The sequence below is a fragment of the Cavia porcellus genome, unplaced genomic scaffold, assembly GCF_034190915.1.
Source record: "Cavia porcellus strain 051 isolate PalLab524CR breed Dunkin Hartley unplaced genomic scaffold, mCavPor4.1 scaffold_23, whole genome shotgun sequence".
In the NCBI taxonomy this organism is placed as follows: Eukaryota; Metazoa; Chordata; class Mammalia; order Rodentia; family Caviidae; genus Cavia; species Cavia porcellus.
Window position 1 is genome coordinate 11,806,317 of NW_026947506.1, and position 22,726 is coordinate 11,829,042.

Here is a 22,726-nt window from a genome sequence, read left to right on the forward strand (position 1 = left end):
TTTCCAACCCAAAAATAGTTACCATATTGACTCCCTCCCTGAAGTCCTTGAGTACAACTTCATATACTGTAGCATTAAGTATATCAAAACAATGTAAAACCATTTAAGAGAATGACAGCATTATAGAGTATTTAGAATCGACTAACAGAAAATGAACAATGGTCTCTGTATAATCTCCTTGTCTTTAAAAGGTTTTTGCTTATACTATCATACATAACAAAATCCAATAAGATACAACCTGTTTAGACCATTGGAGACAGAAGAACAAAAGCTAGATGAGACTTCAAAACAAGATGGTACTAAATCAGCATTACCTATTAAGGTGTCATTTTCTCCAAAATAGCTGTTCCTATCATCCAATCTTCTCTGGCTCATTTCTGTTGAGCTCTTTTTCTGTCAGTAGCTGTCAGTTTCTCTTCTTCATTTTGTTCTCTGCTCCATTCATTGTGGCCTCCCCGCCACTATTTCTGGATTCTTTGTATTTTTCTTTTTTTAGAATATCCTGCAATACTTTCTGTAGGGTTGAATTGGTGGTTGCAAATTCCCCCAGTTCCTCTTTATCCTGGAAGCACCTTGTTTTTCCATCAATTTCCAGGGACAGTTGTGCAGGATATCTCAATCTTGGCTGGAGATTATTATCTTTCAAAGCTTGAATTATTTCCCCCCATGCTCTTCATGATTTGATGGTTTTTGAAGAGAAATCTGCTGTAATTCTGATGGGTGTTCCCTTGTAAGTGATCTGTTTCTTGTCTCTTACAGCTTTTAATATTCTGTTCTTGTATTGAATTTCTGGAATATTTATTATTATATGCCTGGGTGTTTCTCTGTTAGGGTTGTAGGTAGCTGGGGTCCTGTATGCCTCATACATCTGAGTATCTTTACCTTTTGCTAAATTAGGAAAATTCTCCTGGATTATTTCTGTGAGTAGCTTTTGTAGTTCACTTGTTTGTGTCCCTACTTCTTCTTTTATGTTCTTAATCCTTAAGTTATGGCTCCTCTTATCATCTTCTTGTCTTTGTATTATTGCTGTTTGTTTCTTTGTTATTTTTAAGAAGTTTTTCATTTCATTCTCCCATATTTAAAGTCTGCCCTCCAGTTCAGATAGTCTGTCCTTAGTTTCTTTCAAGCTGTTATGCCAGTCTTCGATAGACTTCTTAGTATCTTGGTAGTCCCTTTGAACCTGCTTCACGTATTCTATGCTTTCTCTGTTTTCTCCATCAAGCAATTCTCCCCTCTTTTTCTGTTCTTCCATTCCACCATCTGTTTTTTCCTGGGTGGTGCTTAGCATTTCTCTAACTATTCTGCATACTTCTAGCTTCAGGTCATTGATAACTTCATTCCTGAATTGGTCTATGAGGCTCTGTATATGGCGCTTAATGTATATTGGTGCGGTGTCCACTATTGCCTGTTTCTCAGGATTGGGGGCCGAGGAGCCTTTTTTGTTGCTTCCCTTCCCCATATTTTCTGTTCCTTATAAAATGCAAGCTTACATAGGAGGCCCGGCTTCCCTGCCTGTCAGCCACAGCCTGATCAAATTGCGCTGGCTAGTTGTTCCCTTCCACCACTGCGCACAAGGGAGTCGCGGAGGAGGCAGCTTACGCGGGAGTCAGTCGCTCCTCTGGGCCACCGTCAGGCTCTGGGGTCTGGGTTAGGCCAGCCTAGGGAGTCCACCAGCAGCATCACTCAGGCCAGGCACTTTTCACCAATCCCATCCGACAGGGGAATGTGTGGCTGGAGTTGCCACTGCGCGCTGCTCTTACAGGACTGCCTGAGCCCAGAAAGACCTCCGCTGGAGTCAAACTCTGGTAGGGGGTCAGTTTCTCACTCACCTCGCCACGAGTCAGTTTTCGTGTATGCCTCCTTGTCCGTCCTGTTTTCGACTCCGTTCGCAGACTCCTGTTCCCAGAGCTCGGCGCATCTCTCCTTGCTGAGCCGCTGTGGAGGCAGCCAGCCGCCGGGTGGCGGGAAACCCAAATCGCGGTTTCCAATGGTGCGGGGTCCAGCCTCTACACCGAGTCTTTTCTGTTCCTATTTTAGCACCAGGACTGTATTCTAAGTTGGTTTCTCTAGCCCAGTTCGTTCCTGAGTCAGCAGAGCATATCTCTACTGGTTCGTGTCTCCTTAGTCCGTATCATTCCTGGCCTCTGAGCCGAGCCTTTCAGAGAGCCTTCGGTAGTTGCTGTTGTCTGTCCGCCATGTTCTCCCGGAGTCCAATAGCTGCATTTTCATGAGATTGGATAGGTCTATACTGCTATCCTAATTATTTTTGGGAATTCAGGTTGTGCATCCTACATTTTTCTTCACATCAGAACATCAGTAAAAGACCTGAGAGACTTGCAAATTATTTGTCAATATAAAATGCCTGCATCTGTGTGTGCATCATTTAGTGACAATTTAAGTAGACAGAGGCCAGACAACATAGGCTGCAAAGGCTCATGTTCAGGTGACTGGCAGCACCATGCAGGTTCCTAACACACCTATTCTTGCCCATGCAACACACAATGTAATGGCGTGATTGTGGTTGAGAATCTATCAACAGTCTTCTAAACCAAGCTATTGATATAGCTGGGCTTCGCTCCAAGAGAAAAATGACACATTACATTTCATAACTAAAGAACTTTATCATGTCTCAAAAATGTCACATCTTATCCTTTCCCATCTGTTGTAGTCAGAGTTTGCAAAGAGACTTAATATGGAACTTATAATTGATAAGATAATTTTAAAATATTTACCCCAAAAAGTCAGATTTAGAGAGATGTAGAGCTATTCAGATACTAAAGACCAAAAAATCTAGCTGAGTACTTGAACGCTATGACAATATACAGCACAAGTACAGCTGAAGAATTAGGGTCCATGGCAAGGACCATCAAAAGTTTACCTGTAGACCTAGAGTCACTTACAATGGCTCATGAAAGTCTCTGTTAAAGTTGTACACTAAGAAGGCTCAAAGTTCAGTGTTGGAAGCTAGAAACTCTGTTCCCTTGGTCATAGGATCTGTGCCACCAGGTTGAGTGATCAGTACTGGAGCCAAGACGTAAAGCTCAAGCCAGAAATCTGCAAAATAAAACAGTTGCCCATGCGAACATGCACAGCAGTAATGAGGACATGAGTTCCTCTGATGATGATGATGGCTGAGTTCATATCTGGAAAACCAGTGCTACCAACTTCTCCGTGAGAATCAACAACCCAGCTCCCTTCCCTACAGTTCTGCTTTAATGCTGTTTTAAACAGTGCTTCAATGGGTGTTCTGCCCCAAAACCATGATGACTTCATTCACTGGGTGATCCAAGTTGACTCTTACTAATAGGGCCACACCATCAGAGCAGTTCTTTAGATACTTAAAATCCAAACCAGACTTTGTATCACCTCATATATTAAAGTTGTCATCTGGTCTGCTTCACATAAACAACAGTGACAAAATCTGAGGCTCATTTTAATAAGGCAGGAACATAAAACTTCACAAAGTAGTCTTTACATCTGCTTTGACAAACCTCTCACAGGAACAATGTGATAGGTTTCTATGTGTGTGTCCTACCTAACTGTGGGCATTTGAATGAAACTACAGACAGGGTTATTGACCCTCTGATTATCCCAGGAAATTTTAAAAATCTTTTCTAAGGAAAGTAGAAAAAGAAACAGTTATGTACACCTGTGTTTCACTGCACTACACTGACAGCACTGAACCCAGGAGTGAATGTCACGAGCCTGGTGTCATACACATTTCAACCTCAGCAAGGCCAAGGTTTATACAGATGCTGGAGGTAAAAAGTAGAAATACTTTAGCAACTAAAACAGTTGAAATAAAATATATTGAATATGCCCTTATTACACCAAATCTAAACTAGGCCTAGGGGCTCTTGCATGGAGCCTGGTACTTGAGACACTGAGGAAGAATTGTTTTGAGACCATTCTGGGTTATAAAGCAATCTGAAAGCCAGGCTGAACTTCATAGCAACATGATTCCTCATAAAAATAAATATATCAAATCTAATGAAACTAATAGTGTACTAGTGATGGCCTTATGACATTACCATGACTATCATGCTTATACTGACCTGTAGTCTACTAGGAAAACCTAACTTACAGCCCATTTCACAATAAAATATCACACCATTTGACAAATGGAGTACACTGGTGAGTATTTATTGTTCATCATTAACATTTGGTGGTGATGGAGCAGTGCTTGCTGCTGCTCTCCACAGAAAAATGACTATTGCTGCAGTAACAGGCATCTGCATGAATCACTGCACTATGTCGTTAACTCTGTGGAAGAGACACCCTAAAGGAAGCACTGCACTAATGAGAATTACTAATTTTACTCTTTTGAATACTTTACAAACTGACTTCAGTAGTAGTTGAACTACTTACCTACATTTCCACCAACAGGTTAAATAGTTGCTTTTCTCCTGTAGTCTCATGAACGTTCCTTAGATCTTGTGGTGATTTGTTCTCTCTGCAATGAAATGATGTCCCTATTGGCATTTCTCTATTGTGCAAAAATGCTCAATAATTCTTCAGGTATTTCTTGGCAAGTTGTACATATTCTGAAAAATGTGTTTTCCTTTCACGTTCCTATTGGTTTTACATGTTAGCTATCAGGGAGTAACAGGCAAAATTTCTCATTCTGTAGTTTATTTCTTCATCCTTTTGGTTTGACTTTTTTGTGGCTTCTATGTTTATGCACATGGATTAAAATCTTACAAAGCCCTTTTTGCTTGTGTTGTCACTCTGTCTTATTTTCTACACAAAACAGCAGCAATGTCATTAAAAAATGTTTTTCAATACCTCTACATTCAGAACATGGAATGCCTGGCTCTTTCATGTTTCACTATGTTTTACTCTAATAGAGTCACATTGAAAGTGCTGCACAAATTACCATAAAAAGTACATTTTCTGAGTGAAAATAACATCACAATTTGCAGTACTGATTCTCTTGTTCTATCGTACATTTGTATTCTTAATAATTTACCTGTTTCCTTTAACTTCAAACTCAGGGGTAAATACAACTGCTTCACATTCTGCTAACTCATCTAGCAGTTGCCTCCTAAAGTCAGCTTCAACGCCATGATCCTACCGTGTCATTCTCTCCTCATGCTGGGACTAAAGAAATCACCTTTATCCTAATCTTTACAGGTAACTCCTTACCAATGCAATTATTTAAATACAAAAAATGAACAAAAATTGCATACTTTTTGTTAGTTTTTATAAAATAAAAAGGAACATAAAAGTGACAATTCTACTGTATTCAATACAAGAATGAATGGATTAAATTGACAATGGCCCAAAGATGCTCAGGATGGTCACTGCATAAGCAAATCTGCTTCGCAAGTGATGCTCGGGGATAGCTGTTCGTGGCCAAGTGATAAAAGGACAACTACAGATGTGTGATTGTGAGTATTAAAAAATGTTAATGCTGGGAAGGAAAGGGAGGAGTACTAAACCATTAAGCTACATTTGCAGAACTTGAAGATATATTTGAGACAGGGTCACCCTAATTGTGTAGATTGGACTCAACTTCCTCTTCCATCATTTTAAGCCCACTGAGGTGCTAGGATTACAAGCATACATCAACAAGACCAGCAATGTTTACTTTTATGGTAAAATGAGAAAGTGCATGTACTCAGGATATATGTCTTATAGATTCCGTATTGTATTATTACCTCTAACACAAATTCAAAATTTTCCTGTTGATGATAAGCAGAAATGTGCTGCAGGGAATCTGGCCACATGGTACAGTGCATAGAGCATGCCAATGTACTTCACAGCGTTTTTCACTTTGTGAAGTATATCAGGTACTTCAGGTACAAAATAGATATAGTTTGATTGGTGATTACACAACAGGTAAGTAATTTGTTTTTCCAAGGATAATTGAGACTTGGGCAAGCTATCTTCAGTGGATTAGGGGTATTTAATGCGATGCTCACTTGTGTTTTCATGACACCACAGTTTATAATAACAGAATTCCATTGGAACCTAAGCAGATTTTGTATTCAACAACACTGCATTAAACACTTTACAAATTTAATCAATGTTAAAATGGAAGTGTCAACCATAGGCCACAGGAAACCAACTGGCACTCATGGCCCAGTGTATGTATTTAAAGATAATCATCACACACCACATACATCAGCCACAAGTTTTTATAAACGAAGAGATATGATATTGTATAAACTCACAATTCAGTAAAACAGAGCACAATCTGAATCTTAATTTAGCAAATTTATTTTTTACTGTGTTGACAGCTTAAAATTTAGGTTTCCCTTCATGCCATTACTTCAGTGTCTGAGGAAAAAGCAGTAATAATTACAAAATATATAGTTCATTCACAGCATGAAGGAATAAAATAAAGGCATTTGCATGATATATCCAATAACAATCTTTTTTCTCCAAACAACACCACATTTACGGAAAATTCATTTCAAAGTGGTTACCCATAAATCATGCCAAATTTTATAATTTCTGGAGACATTAACATATTTTGTGATGTGCTATTGGAAACATGTTATGGTGCTGCCAGAATGGGGCAACCAGAAATTCACAGTACTATGGTTTACTATTGGTACATGTGGGGAAACCCTACTAGCAAAGTAAAGATGCAATATAAACATGACAGGTCAAATTGTGATTAGAAAAACAAAGGTTTACATAAATGACAAATATTGGTACCACTGAGAAAGAAAATCAGGCAACATAATGTACATGGTGTGATATCCAGTGATGTTAGCAGATCAGCAGGTTTTGTATCTCTTCACAACGTGGAAAACATAACATTCATTAATGTACAAGTTATGTGAAAAGAACACAGCTTTGTCAAAAACACATGCTCCAAGCCTCTATAAATGTATATCTTAATGCCAAATATTGCATCAACTTCAGAAACATGAATTATGACACAGAAAATGAAGCATGTGTATCAAAAGACTAAAGCAGATGCTGTGTTAAAATTACAATTCACTAAAAAATAAGAGACTAGACTAATATCACTCTAAACAGTGAATAATAGTATTGCTAGAGTTTATATCATAATGCTACAGAATTAGCATTGGGTTTCTTAGTGTCTCTTCTTCTTCAGAATATCTGTTCATTACCTCATGTATTATATAATTTGTTCCTATAAATATGTTAGAAAGTCTTCTCCTGTGTCAATCTCTATGTGTATATCTATCCTTTATGTATTATGGGGAAAAACAAAACAAAACAAGGCAACAAAACGAATTCCTAGAAAACCATGATATGAAAAAGACAGATAAGAACACAATATTAGGTGATGTGCAGTACTTACTATGCTTTCTCTTATTATTTTCAACAGAATTGTCTGCATCATCAGGCATTTTATAGTTAAGCATAACATTACATAGCCATTTTTATAAAAACACAACATTGAAACATTATAGGACGTGAAAGCAGTTAATAATCAAACCTGGAATGGATACCTATTATTTATTTATTTTTTTGGTACTGGGGATCAAACTCAGCACCTCACACTTGTCAGGCAGGTTCTTAAGCCACTGAGCTAAATCCCCAGCCCTCCAATGGATATCTTTTACATCTTGTCATCTTCAGAGTTGTTGTCTCTACTCTTAGACTTGATACCAGCAAGCATGTGAATGCGAATAAAATCAGTCAAGGCCAAATAGCATTCAAACAAACCAGCTTCAAATAAGATCAGTCATAGTAAGACAATGTAAGTAATATAGTCTTTTGTTTTAATAGGAAATTAAGGATAGTTGCCATGGTATAACCTGCTATTTTTGGGTTATCGGTCTATGTTCTCAAATCTAATATGAGTAGACAGACTGGAACAAAATGTAATCAAACTAAACAGAGCAACAAGGCAACTGTAGCTTTTAAATTTGGATACACTTTTAGCAATGTCCTCTGCCTTCATTTTTTAGGCAATTCTTCACCTTTCTCCTTCTCAGGATACTATTATTCACTGTTCAGAGTGATATTAGTCTGGTCTCTTATGTTCAATTTCAGCATATGTAAAGATAAAGACAGCTACTACAAAGAGATTGAGAGAAATTATGGTAGTCATTATTGACTTCCCTAACGTAAGGTCTTGAAGATCTAAAAAGCCTTCATCATCATGAAATTATTTGATTAGTTCTATAATGTTCAGTATATATTCAATGCACGTGAAGATGGGAACAACTATTTGGAAGGATAGGCAGTGAACATCTCCAGTGGACTTGCTTTGAAATGTGTGTTTCTTAACTTGTTTTCTTATGAACTGTTCTGTTCTGTTTTGTCATATTTAATCTTACCCTCTTTAAGATAAAAAACAAGTGTATAGGATAAGCATATTACTTTTTGTTGGATCATTGAGGTTCGCAGTGTCATTATTTGAATGTCACTTTGTACGCTTTAATTTTGTAACTTGAACAACTACTACGATGCCAATATGTAACTTATGAACTAGTGATTTCTTATTGTTTATTTTTCTGAAATTGTACATTATTTCTACACATTTTAGTTTTCTCTTTAGTAAGCATTACAATTAACTAAAAATAAAGTTTTAAAGACAAAACAATGAGTACATAGACACTATCCATACTTCAAAGTGAAAAGCACATTTCCATTTACCATGTTTAATTACAAGATGCCATGTTGAAGAACAAAGACACTATTAAAAATCTAGAGAGGTACAAGTGATTAACTGAAAACCATACAACATGTGCATTTGAGGAGATCTCAACCTCAGATCTGTCAGTTCTGGAAAATTTGTGAAGAAATACTGACATCAAATTTCTGTACTGATGATTTCTTCAGGTATCCTTGGAATTTTAAAGTAGACTTAGGTCTAAACAGTCTGACCAGTGAGGCTTTTTCTGTGTTTTTAACAACAAATATGAACTGCCGTATTTTTCACATTGCAAAGCCACATAAGATTTCGGCCCAGTGAGCTCTTTCAGATATGTAACAATCATCATGTGTGCTGAGAGTATTCCCATAACACATAGGATTTATTGACAGTGTGAGTTTTTTCATGTATTTCACTTTCACTCTGGCTGCCGAAAGTTTGTATATTGCTTACATAGCCAGTGGTTCTTCCCAGTGTGAATTATTTCATGTGTTTTGCAATGACTGTATGCAGTAAAAGCTTTGCCACATTGCTATATACATAGGGTTTCTCACCAGTGTGAAGTCATTAATGTATTTTACAATATCCATGTGTGGTGAAAGCTTTCCCACATTCTTCACATACATTAGGGTTTCTTAACAGTGTGAATTATTTCATGTATTGGACAATGAGCATTTCTGTTGAAACCTTTCTCACATTCCTTACATATATAAGTTTTCTGCTCAGTGTGAAGGTTTTCATGCATTATGCAAAATGTACATGTGCTCAAACCATTCTCATGATGCTTATATATACTGGTTTTATCTTGAGTGTGAACTTTCATGTTTCTTACAATTTCCATGTTGGGTAAAACCTTTCCCACATTGCATACATACATAGGGTTTCTCCCCAGTGTGAATTATTTCATGTCGCTTACAACCTCCATGTGTGTTAAAAGCTTTCCCACATTGCTTGCATACATAGGGTTTCTCTCCAGTGTGAATTCTTTCATGTTGCTTGAAATGAGCATGTTGGCTAAAAGCTTTCCCACATTGCTTACATATATAGGGTTTCTCTCCAGTGTGAATTCTTTCATGTTCCTTACAATATGCATATCTGTTAAAAGCTTTCCCACATTGCTTACATACATAGGGTTTCTCTCCAGTGTGAATTATTTCATGTTGCTTGCAATGAGAATGTTGGCTAAAAGCTTTCCCACATTGTTTACATACATATGGTTTTTCTCCATTGTGAATTCTTTCATGATTCTTACAACTTCCAGGTTGGTTGAATCCTTTTCCACAGTGCTTACATACATAGGGTTTCTCTCCAGTGTGAATTCTTTCATGTTTTTTACACCCTCCACCTGTGGTAAATGATTTCCCACAGTCCTTACATACATAGGGCTTCTCTCCAGTGTGAATTCTTTCATGTCGGTAACAATTTCCAGGTTTGGTGAAACCTTTTCCACATTGCTTACATACGTATGGTTTTTCTCCAATGTGAATTCTTTCATGATACTTACAATTTAGTGAATGGGTGAAACATTTTCCACAGTGCTTACATACATAGGGTTTCTCTCCAGTGTGAATTCTTTCATGTTTTTTACAATCAGCACGTGTGGTAAAAGATTTCCCACAGTCCTTACATACATAGGGTTTCTCTCCAGTGTGAATTCTTTCATGTTGCTTATAACCTCCACGAGTGGTAAAAGCTTTCCCACATTGCTTACATACATAGGGTTTCTCTCTAGTGTGAATTCTTTCATGATTCTTACAATTTACACGTTGGGCGAAACCTCTTCCACAGTGCTTACATACATAGGGTTTCTCTCCAGTGTGAATTCTTTCATGTTTTTTACACTCTCCACTTGTCCTAAAGGATTTCCCACAGGCCTTACATACATAGGGTTTCTCTCCAGTGTGAAAATTTTTATGTATTTGACAATGAATGTTATTGCTAAAATCTTTCCCACATTTCTTACATATATTCAATTTCTTCCCAGTGTGAATCTTTTCATGGATTACACAATAAGTACCTGTGCTGAATGCTTTCTCATAGTGCTTACATATATAATGTTTTTCTCCAGAGTGAAGGCTTTCATATACTGGACAATATGTATGTGTTGTAAAAGCTTTCCCACATTGCTTACATGTGTAGGGTTGCTCTCCTCTGTGAATTCTTTCATGTTTCTTACAAATTCCATGTGTGATAAAACCTTTCCCGCAGTGGTTATTGTGTTGCCCTCCATTGCAATATTTTTCATGGATCTGAACATCATGTTGTATTTCTATTTCTTTCACACCCACATTACCTTCTCCATTAAAAACAAATACTTCTTTATACTGATTCCAAGATGTATGTCCATAGAATTTTCCTAGCTTGTCATTTCTGTAAAGAAAAAAATCACATTTAGGATTGATAACCCTATTACTAACTTTTTGTTGGAGAGTTAAACAAAACTTTTTGCAATCTCACTGTTTGAATCCCCACTTCAAATGTTTCACTTTTGTATCTTGATTAACTGTTTCTATGAGTAAACATCGACTTGTGATTACTTACTGTGTATTTTCACTTTGTAAGTAGTAATTTTTCAACTTATTTTGTTTTGTTTCATCTTCCTTTAAATAAAATTCAGAAAAAGAAAAAAATCACAGTGAAAAGGGTCTCTGTGCTAATGACTGCACTGATGTCAAGTTCTGTTTTTAATGCCTGCTAGGAAATTCTGCCAGTCAAGCAATAGAATGCCTTGTAAGATATCTTAAAAACAACCATTCCAAAAAGACTGCTACACATTTGGGAATCTTAAAAGTTGGTACCTTTTGAAATGCAGAATATTTAGCTTCATGTTGGGCATGCATACATATGTGTATGACATGCAGATCATTCTGATATGTTTCCCTGTCACATTCTCCCTTCTGTCCTTAATCTGCCATTCCCTTCTCCTAATTGTGAGACTTACCTTTCTCTGTCAACTCTCTTTCATTTCATTCCACAATTTATATTTTGGTTTCTCATCTAAACAAACCTTGTGACCTTTTAGGTTTTATAGCTGAGCTATTTCAATGAATTGATGGGAAAAAGACTCACCTATTTCTTATGGCAAATGACATTATATTATTTATTTTTTGACATTATATGACACATTTTTTTTCCATGCTGGGAATCAGCAACAGGTATTAGCACAAAATCTTTAGCTTTTTTATTTTAAGAGATATTAACTGATCATTAAGATTTGAAGTTTGAACTTGAATTTGGCATTCTGCAAAATCTGATTCCTAGGGTGCTGGGTTTATAAGAATGCAGAATCACACAGAGTGTATTAAAATTTTACTTCATAAATCCAGTGATAGATAGCTAAGCTGCTTCAAGGCCTGATCTATTATAACATGATCTGCTTTGTATATGAGAAATTATCTATCTGCATTTAATGTGGATTTTGAGTTTTTAAAAATATATCAAGGAGAAGTATGAGGGAATCACCGTCTAGAGACAACTGCATACTGATATTTAGAATGAGTGCACTTACGATTTCACAAGCCTACTAAGAATTATAATCAGAACAGCTGATTCTCTAGAGCATGGCTTGGAAACCCGAGCACTCAGTTTTATTTCATATTCTACTGCAACCTTAGCAATTTTTAGATAATGAATGAGTTTCATTAACATGTATGTATAGGTATGTATACTGAAGGCAGGATGTCATCATAACTCAAAGTGTATCCCTTTCATACACATCTATATGCAATGTCATCATTTTCCCTCATTATACATGCCCAGCTTATACATCTTTCAAGAATATTACTGACATTAAATTGAATGGTGCCTCAATTCTTTGGCAGTAATTTTTCTGCTGACTCACTAATTACTCAGAAGAATCCTTCTCCTTGTGAGTGTGAATTACCTTAAGTGTCTCCAGTAAATTTTGTATTCTTTTTCAGCTTGCTGTTTATCCCCAAGTCCTCCTGAATTATAGAAATAGAAATACCAGGCTCATTAGAGTAATACATACAAATTAATAGATTTTGATTAGATTTATAATATAATGTGACCAGGTCTGAGCTATTTTTCAAAATATTTTCACATTCCTATTAATGAAACAGCACTGATGAGAAACAAACAATATTCTGATAGCATGAGTGACAATAAGAAGTCATCCTTACCTATTTCAGCCACGTTCCTAAAGGTTTCCCCCATCACATCTCTGTAGAGGTTCTTTTGGGATGGACTCAGCAAAGTCCACTCCTCATTGCTGAAATTCACAGCCACATCCTCAAAGGTCACCGCCTCCTAAAGGATCATACATATATTTCTCAAAGAAGGTTGAGACCCCAGGTCTGGGATATCATGAAATCTCTCACACAAATCTGAATGAAAAGCAAAGTGTGGTGGTGCATAGCTATAATCCCAGCACTCAAAAGGCTGAGACAGGCGGGTTTCTGTGAGGTCAGGGTAATTCTAGCCTCCATAGGGCATTCAAATCCGGCTGATATACAGACAGAAAACTTGTCTCAATAAAACAAAACTAAATTAAACGAACAAAACCAAACAAAACAGCTGAATGGAGACTGATTTCTTCAAATCTTAAATCCATGTCTTGGTCATTAATTTTGTGTATATACACATTTTTGGAGACAGCAGATTTGATGCTATATCACAACTCACTGCTAATGTAACAGCCAAATAGGAGCACTGATTTTTGTGCTGAATCATGGTAGGAGTCCCTGTGTACTGTCCTTAAAGCAGAGCTCACAGTGAGAAGCCTGCAGGACTAGCATCCATAAAGCACAAAGGCAGATAGATATATCATCAATCCCTTTGATAGACTACAGATGATGTCTCTTCAAATCTCATTTAGGCCACTGAGTCCTTTGTTCTCAATATACTTAAGCAGCATTTTGAAATATGAATGTGGTTTCATAGAACAAAACATAAATAACATCAAATATGGTACATAAATAATAACTGTAATGTTAGTGGAAAACAGATTTTTAAAAAAATGTATATAAAATGAAACCAGGCCCAAGCTGCAAATTATAGTTCAGTGTCACCAAGAGACCACTTTCCATTCAGATATAAGAAATATATCTTGGGAGGCTGGTGCAGTTGTACTTCCTTGTATTTGCGGCCATCCTAAGTTACAGAGCTGTTTAAAATAGAGAAACCCTGACTGAGACAAACCACAGAGAAAGTCAAACTTGAAAAGGACTGCAAGAGACATCTTTTGTTTGTTTTAAAAAATTGTACCCATACTATATAGAAAAATTCCAACAATATTAAACACTTTCTGAGGAACGATGTTGATATCTTCCATACTATACACAAAACATTTTCACATTTGGGCATTAAGCTCAGCGGCATGAATGCCTGCGTGGCAAGCATAGGTCATGAGTTCGATCTCTAGTACAAAAAAATTTTCAAATTTTAACTTCATGATACTGGGGCATAATTAGAGATAATCAAAATTACATCTCAAGTATGGAACATTAAATTTGGGGGTTGACCAGGATGTGGAATACTGACTGTTGCCAAAGCTGGTGTTATTCACCTCAAGGAAGCAATCAGAACCCAATTTTAACTTCATACCTACTGTAAGAACTACCTGAATTTTAGTGAAGAACCTCTGATTTACAAATGCTGCTATTGGCACCCTGCATCATGCCAATCACTTCTACATCCTTTCCACACTCCTCTGATCCACCCTAAGCACCAAACCCTTCATGCCTAACTATTGATATCCCAGCACAATTTCTATTTAGGTCTTTTCCTTTACACCACTTAGTAAAGTCCATTGCAGAACATTTCCTTATTTAAACTGTCTATGAAAAATCAAGCTATTAAATTAGCTCTTAATTCTGAGAAGTCACCTCTATTTCTTTCCATTCTGCAGGATGTCACATGTATATTTCCATGTAAAGGCCTAAATTTAGGCATTTTCCAATGAGGATTTAACAGGTAGCCCTTACAGGAATTTGTCCTTAGAAAAGTTTTACCCTGTTCTTGCTAACACTTTTATATTTGCTTCATTTTTCTCAGAATTCAAAACTCTATGGATGTTCTCACAAACATAGTCTGTGAGCAGGGGTGCCACCTAAATAATTAAATATGTTCAGAAATTATTTTGCATTGTTCTGTATAATACACAGGAGTTCCCCAGGTGTTTGGGAAGCCTTTCTCCACTGAGGCACATCACTACACATCTCTGAATTCTCAGGACCTTTGCCAAAACCTGTCATGAGGATGGAAATATGAGCACATACTACAAATCTAGGTGATCACTATAAATACAAAAAAGCCCAAGTTTAAAGAGAGCTGTTGTGGCTATGAGGCCCTGCATTACAGACATTCATAAACTTAGACATACCCAATCTGCCACTGTGAGGAATGAGAGCAGAGACCTAGCTCATTAGTGCTCTACCAGCTATAAAAAGCATCAGAGTAAGTGTCTACCCAATCTCCTTCCATGCCTAAGATGGTGGAGTTACCAGGGCAGCAGTGAATTTCAAAGATGATACTCAAAGGTGATACTGCTGCTGTCATAGTGAAGCCAGGGTTCTGAGGGATGCAAAATCACCCTTGCCAACAGCGAGAGGCAAAAGGGACAGTGTGTGACCCACGGCCAATGTTGGAGGACCTCAGGAGATGAAGCTAACTACATACCTGAGGCTCCAGACACTGGAACTCCTCCTAAACACCTGTAACTGGTTTTACCCAATCCACCTTATTTCTGGGCTGCCATCCACAACCTCACCATTCCATGGCTCCAGTGTCTCTCAGGTTCTTTGCTAATCAGGCCATAGGACTTCGAAACCACTAAATGAGATCCAGTAAGTGTTTTGCTACCAGTATTGTACTCAGAACGGGTAAATCATGCTGAGACACTGGAAGAGACAGAAGTCACAGGCAGCAATGGCCTGCCTGATTGGACAGTTCATATAACCTGCCTCTTCCTCACTGATTGACTCCTGCTCTACTGCCCTACTTCTGAGTCAAGAATAAAGAAGCAAAGGAACCCCCCCCTGCAAGAGAGGATCCCAAATGGTAGACTGCAGTGCAGAGACTTCTGGAGCTGCCATTCTTCCACAGTGGTGAACTCACCTCGACAGAGGAGTGTTTGTACTGAAGAGCTCTACCTCAGACTTGTTATTTCCAAATCCATTTTATTTCAAAGAAAAAACATCAAATCAACTAAAATTAAATTTCAAAACATGTAAATCATGGTTCAACAGTGGTCTACATGGCACACTGTTATTCAAGATCATTCACCCAGAGCACAAGACATCTGTAATCAATTTTCCAAACAATACTGTTACTGACAGCTGACTTATTTAAATACCATTGGAATGAGACAAGGCTAGCTCCTCCAAGCAGCCTATGCAGAAGCCCAGATACCTTGTAACTATGGGGAAGACAGACACCTCATGCTATGGGCCAAGGCTCAAGACAAATGATGTTCAAATTTATATAAGGATTCATATTCTAAATAGTTCCCTAGCACTCTGAGGAAGGAGTCACCATTCAAACAAATGCATCCTTATTGTAAACAGGGACATCTTAAATAGTTCCTATCATCCTGAAGAACTCAGCAGGCACCCACCCAAACCCAAAGGAAAGAGTTACAGCTGCCTAAGAATGCCTACTTTCTATGAAACTCCCTTCCCCATTTGTTCCCAATTTAATCCACTATTCTTGAACTTTTAATCTTATTGGCTACCATAGCTTTGTTCCATCTTAGGCCCATTTGCATTGTCAGTTTCTAGTTTTCCCCACCTTAAACTCATCTCACCACATGATTTTCAATATAAATCATTGTCCCTAGAAAGGACAGTGTTTGGCAACCCGCTCAGGACCCTTTCTCTCTCTCAGGCAGGTTTCTTTCTCCCAATAAGTATATTCTTCTGTTAATCTCTATTGTTCCTAAAATTCATTCTTTGAGTTTAGAGAACACAAACTCGTATCAGACATAGTAGACCAAGAGTTTCATTCCCCTCTAGCAATATCAGTATAAACTTTTCTCTTTCTTGAAGTCAGCGAAATTGGTAGTAGGTTGTACTCAACAATGTTGATCTCATCTCTTAAGGGACACTTCCATTGAAGGGCTTTGTCCCTGCATTTAAATGCTGCTTCTGTTTTCTGAAGGTGAACTGATCTGTAATTTTGGTAATGGTATCTACAATGCATTAATGAATTGATAAAAAATATTTCTTGTGAATGGTTTACCACCAGCCACAGAGGAAGACAAATAGCAAAAATTCTTTATTTTCATTTCTTCAATGAAACTGAAGGATATACTTAGAAGAATTTTGCCCTAGAAACAATTACAGGAACTCATGGTGGTAGTTCAAGGTGGTGGAAGGCCAAATCAGTGATGCTTATTGATATGGCCACTTCCTATGTTTTCCTTGATTACACCTTCCTCTTTCTTACTGAAGGGCCTAAAGAAAATTCCCATCTGCTCCTTGCATGACATCACTGTCTGCTCCCAGCACCACATCCAGTCAAAAGTCACATATACCCCATAATCCCATAGTCAGTCAGAAAAGAAAAAAGCCAAACCCTTGGTGGCTGTGGGTTCCTCTCCATATTCTTTAAATAAAAAGATCACCTTTACATTTCTTATATTCTGGTTCTGTATTATTCCAGAAAATGCTAATAGAACTAATTCTTGTGTGCCTATGAATCTAATTTACCTCCTCAGTAACCTCAGTAAGCTAACTCACCTTAAACCCATCTCACACCATGATTTTATTCTATAAAGTCCCTAGAAAAGACAGAGTCCTTTGCCACAGGCTCAGAACCCCTCCGGTTTCTCTCAGACAGAAACTTTTTGATAGACTTTTTGGTATAGTAAAGAAGAGAATATAAAGTCAAAATAGCCTTTATTATAAGACCATGAAGAGAAGCCCACGACCACTGGGAGTCTGACTGTTTCTGGTGGAAATGTGTGGGGGCATACATATAGATTTTGACTTGAGTGGTGCTTAAATGTGGCAGTGATGATATGCAACTAGCTGGTTGAGACTCTTTTCTGGACACAGGTAAGTTGCATAGGGGAAGGGAAAGTGACCTGCAGGTAAAAGTTCCCTGGTTCTACTTCCCACTGCAAATGTATCCTATTTAGGGCAAAATAGATTGATTTACTTTCTTTCTCTGAATATATATATTCTGCTCTTCACCTCTGTTGTGCCTAAAATTCATTCTTCCATTTTAGAAAACACAAACTCATACTAGACATAGAAGGTCAGGAGTTTCATTCCACTATATCACTGTATGGTTGCCTGTATTTCTAACTAAACTCACCTGCCTGTAACATTATGAATTTTTTATAATTTCACCTGGCATAATTGTAGCCAATAATGTGTTCTTAATGGATATAGGGAAATATACAATTAAATTGAAAAAATGATTATCACGGTATTCTACCTAGCATCAGCCAACATTTTCACCTTTCAAGTATGTGGGAAAAGAAAAAATAAAAACAACTCAGAAAATAGCAACCATATAGGGGAGAGTATATCATTCACTGGAATTGCCATGTTATCTGTAGGTATTTCACAGACTACAAAAGAAACATTGAGCCTCTTAACTAACAAGTATCAGTTTCAATAATTGTGCCCATAGCACTACATCACTGACACCTGTGGAGTTTTTTTCTATGAGGGATTGAACTCATGACCTGGTGTTTCACAGGCAGCTCCCTGTACCACTGAGCTCAATCGCCAGCCCCAACAACTTTAGATAATAAATATGACTATTACAAATGTTTAATTTGCCATTGACATATTTAGTTATAAATCTTGTCAACCTACATTTTCACAAATGAAACTACTTTCTTTCCTTGCAGTTGAAATTACTTTTGTTTTTATGTACTGGGGATAAAAGTTACAACCTGGCACTTGCCAGGTAGGTGATTCTGCCTGCTGAGCTACATCCCTGTCCTCTATTAAAGAATATTTTAAAATGTATAAATATCACTTTATCCATTCAAATAGTATTGTGATTTTAGCAAAGGAGGTCAATGTAGACAGAAATAGATATACAATCAGCAGGGAACTGGAACCTCAAAGAGACAATGCAAAAAACTAAATACAACAATCACCACTAGAGGCACAGCTGAAGAAAGCCAGGCCTGAAGGAGAAGATGCAGTGACCATGTCTACATGCTCCTGAAGAGAAAAATGATAGCTTGAAATGTACTACAGTTAACACCACCTCCTCCAGGAAGTCCAGATAGGTATCAATTACCATACTCAATGACCAGAACTGGACTATTGTTCCCATAAAGTGCCTTGGCTCTTTCCCCATACCTTTTCTGGCTGACTTGTTCCCCTGCTGAATATTATTAGTTAAGCAACTATAACCTTATAGGTTGATTGTAGTTTGAGACCCACACTGTACCCACATTGTGACTTTGCTGTATAAATGACCCCTGACAATAGGTCTGTGGCCAAAACACTGAAGACCACTTCTGAAAATTGAATTTTCAGGGCTATTCTTCACTTTTTTCTAAGAAAATTTTTGAACATTTTTTGTTTTGTGACTTAATTCCTCAATGTCCTGAGGCAACAAACAACATCAAACAGGGCAGGATTATATTTCTCCTATTTCAAATTCAATATGAAATGTCTGCTAAAGGCCAAGTTTCAAAGCCTGGATTTCAAGCTGCTTGTTTGCCATGAGATTAACATTTCCATGAGCTTTTACAAGTCCTCAGTCTAGTGAATTGCAGATATCTTGGAGGAAGGAGGTCACTGTTGTGCTTTAGCACAAAAGGTGCCATTCCTAAGTCTGTGTTTGTCACTGCCTCCTGGACTCCACTACATGGCCTTCTTTCCTCTGCAGCATCATTCAATAATTCCCATTTTAGATAAGTCAACTTTCACTCAGCTCTATTATAGTTTTTTTTAAAATAGTCTTTCTCTCTCATTGGTTGTTTATTTTTTTCATTTCAGGTTTTTGATTTAAAGACATAGTCTCACTTTGGAGTTCTGGCCAGCTTTGCACTCATTGTGTATGTTAGGCTGTCCTTGAGTATATGGCCATTCTCCTGTTTCAGCCTCTTCATTGATGGGGAAAAGAGGTGGGTGTTACAACACATGGTTTTTTGTCTTTTTTCTCCTCTCCTTTTCACTATTATTCTTTCATTTCAGTGGCACTGACATTTTATCCTGGTGTTTGCTTGTGTCAGTAAAGGTTTCTACAGCTTGAGTTGAGTTTGTGAACAACAATATAGGAATCCAAGCAACCCAATTGAGAAATGTGGAATTTCATTAGCTGGTCTCAGGACCACTTGTATACAGAACCCTGACCCCCATTTCAGGATCTAAATGAGAGGCTCTGAACTGGAAAGTTCCAGATGTTTTATAAGACACAATCACAAAAACATCCTGTTGGAAATCATTTAGCTAGACTCTCGTAATAATTTTTGGATGACAACTGTATTCTGCTCCTTTTGTTGAGCAGGTTAATTTTTTTCTTTGGGTACAGCTCATTTTGCTTTTCTCCTGGGACTTCAACCCAGAGTGATTTTCCATTTTTCTGGGTGAAATACAGGGCACTAGTTAAATGCAAAGCTCAACATGGCATCTATTATGCCAAGCTATAGTACAGCTAAGTTACAGTGCCAAGCCTCAATATTTTGTAGGGTTAAAAAACACATATTTATAATCCCAGCACTCAAGAGGCTGAGACAGGAGGGAGCTGTGAAGTCAGGGCAATTTTAGGCTCCATAATGGATTCAAAACCAGCTGATATACATAAAGAAAGGCTGTCTCAATAAAACTAAACTAAATGAATTCAAAACAGATGAATGGAGACTGAATTCTTCAAATTTTAAATCCATGTCTTGGTCATTAATTTTGTGTATATACACATTTTTGGAGACAGCAATTTTGATGCTATATTGCAACTCACTGCTAATGTAACAGACAAACAGGAGCACTAATTCTTGTACTGAGTCACTGCAAGAGTCCATGTGCACTGTCTCTAAAGCAGCACTCACAGTGGGAGCCTGCAGGACCAGCATCCACACAGCACAGAGGCAGACAAATATCTCATCAATCACTCTGATAGACTACAGATGATATCTCTTCAAATGTCATTTAGGACACTGAGTCCTTTGTTCTTAATATAATATTCTTAAGCAGCATTTTGATATTTGAATTTGGTCTCATGCAACAAAACATAAATAACATCAAATATGGTACATAAATAATGACTCAAATATTAATGAGAAACAGTTTTATGTAAAAATGTATAAACAATGAAACCAGGCCCAACCTGCAAATTATAGCTCAGGGTCACGAAGTGATCATTTTCCATTCAGATATAAGAAACATATCTTGGGAGGCTGATGCAGGAGAACTGCCTCGAGTTTGGGGCTAGCTTAAGTTACAGAGAAATCTGAAATACTGAAACCCTGACTGAGACACCCCTCAGACAAAGTGAAACTTGAAAAGTCACTGCATAAGACACCTTTGGTTTGTTTTAAAAAATTATAGGCGTACAATATAGAAAAATGCCAACAGTATTCAACACTTTCTAAGAAACAATGTTACTATCTTCCATGGTATACAGAAAACACTTTCAGTGCTGGGTATTTAGCTCAGCGGCATGAATGCCTGCCTGGCAAGCATGAGGTCATGAGTTTGATCCCTGGTACAAATAAAATTCCAGTTTCACCTTAATGACACTGGGACATAATTAGAGATAATCACAATTAGTATAGAACACAGAATTCATGGTTGGATAAGGATGAGGAATACAGACTGTTGCCAGAGCTAATGTTATTCATCTCATGGAACTAATCAGAACACAACTTTATCTTCATACCTACTCTTAGAACTGCCTGACTTTCAGTGAAGACCCTCTCTGTTGTATGTCCCACTACTGCCACCCTGCATCACACCAATCCCTTCCACATCTTTTCCACGCTCCTCTGATCAATGCTAAGCAGAAAACCCTTCATGCCTAACTATTGATATCCCTGCACAATTTCTAATTAGGTCTTCTCATTTACACCATTTAGTAAAGTTCGTTGCAGAGAATTTCCATATTTAAACAATGTCTACGATCAAACAAGCTATTAAATCATCTGTCTATTCAGAGATCACACCCACATTCCTTTCAATTCAGAATGATATCACGTGTATATGTCCATGCAAATGCCTCAGTTCAGACCTTTTTCAATGAGCATGAAGTCAGGCCTTTCTTGAGTTTGTCCTTATCAAGCACACTTTACCCTGCCCTTGCTACCACTCTCACATCTGCTTCATTTTTCTCAGAAGTCAAAACTCTATGGCTGTTCTCATAGTCTATGAGCAGGGGTGTCTCCTAAATATTTGTGTTCAGAAATTCTTTTGTATAGTTTTGTATGATAAAAGGAGTTCACCATGTGTTTGGGAACCTTCCTCCACTGAGGCACATCACTACACATCTTTGAATTTGCCACCACCTGTCATCAGGATGTAAACCTGAGAACATACTATAAATTGAGGTGATCAGTATAAATATAAAAAAGCACAAGTTTAAGGAGAGCAGTTGTTGCTATGAGGTTCTGCATCAGACATTTATAAACTTCTGCCTTCCAGATCTGTTGCTGACAGGAATGAGAACAGAGACCTAGCTTATTACAGCTGCACCCCGCTCGAAACCACATCGGAGTCAGGGTCTCCCCTAGCCCCTTCCTTAGCCCAGACTGTTGGAGGAGCAAGCACAGCAAGCGATTTCAAAAATGGCACTGTGGCCTGGTGGTGTCACAGTGGCAAAAGCGTTCTAGGGATCCAGAACTGTCCTGGCTCCAGCGAGAGGTTAAAGGGACAGAGGACTCGCTGTTAGCCTTAGAGGACCTCAGGGTCTGAAGCTAAGCAAGCAGGCTCTAGACAGCACAGCTCCTTCTCACCACTTCTAACTGGTCTCAACCTGCTTCCACCCCATTTCACTGCTGCCATCCCATAACGTCACCATTTCAGAGCTCGGAGGTCTCCCAGGTTCTTTCTAAGCAGTACACAGCAAATTAAAGCCACCAATCGCAGTCTAGCAAGAATCTAGCTCTCCGCGTTTTGCTCCGGACACGCAACAGATGCCATGACACCGGAAGAGACCGCCTACCTTGGCCCGCCTGATTGGACAGTTCATACAGCCCGCCTCTTCAGCACTGATTGG

The 22,726-nt window shown here is 38.0% G+C and overlaps 1 protein-coding gene across 1 annotated transcript; it reads right to left on the reverse strand.

Moving 5' to 3' along the window:
• Window positions 1-6,200: 6,200 nt before the first annotated feature.
• LOC106026830 (zinc finger protein 431-like) lies at window positions 6,201-22,685 on the reverse strand. Its single transcript, XM_063233796.1, has 4 exons — window positions 22,526-22,685; window positions 12,727-12,853; window positions 12,468-12,528; window positions 6,201-10,954 (listed from the first exon to the last, which is right to left on the reverse strand). Exons 1-4 carry the CDS (start codon window positions 22,526-22,528, stop codon window positions 9,385-9,387), a joined length of 1,761 nt encoding a protein of 586 aa, XP_063089866.1. The 5' UTR covers window positions 22,529-22,685; the 3' UTR covers window positions 6,201-9,384.
• Between the last annotated feature and the right edge of the window lie 41 nt (window positions 22,686-22,726).

Coding starts and splice junctions, on each gene's coding strand:
- LOC106026830 (XM_063233796.1), bottom strand. Junction 12,529..12,726: donor TAGGAACGTGGCTGAAATAG/GTAAGGATGACT, acceptor TCTATAATTCAG/GAGGACTTGGGGATAAACAG. Junction 10,955..12,467: donor ATTTACTGGAGACACTTAAG/GTAATTCACACT, acceptor TTTTCTTTACAG/AAATGACAAGCTAGGAAAAT.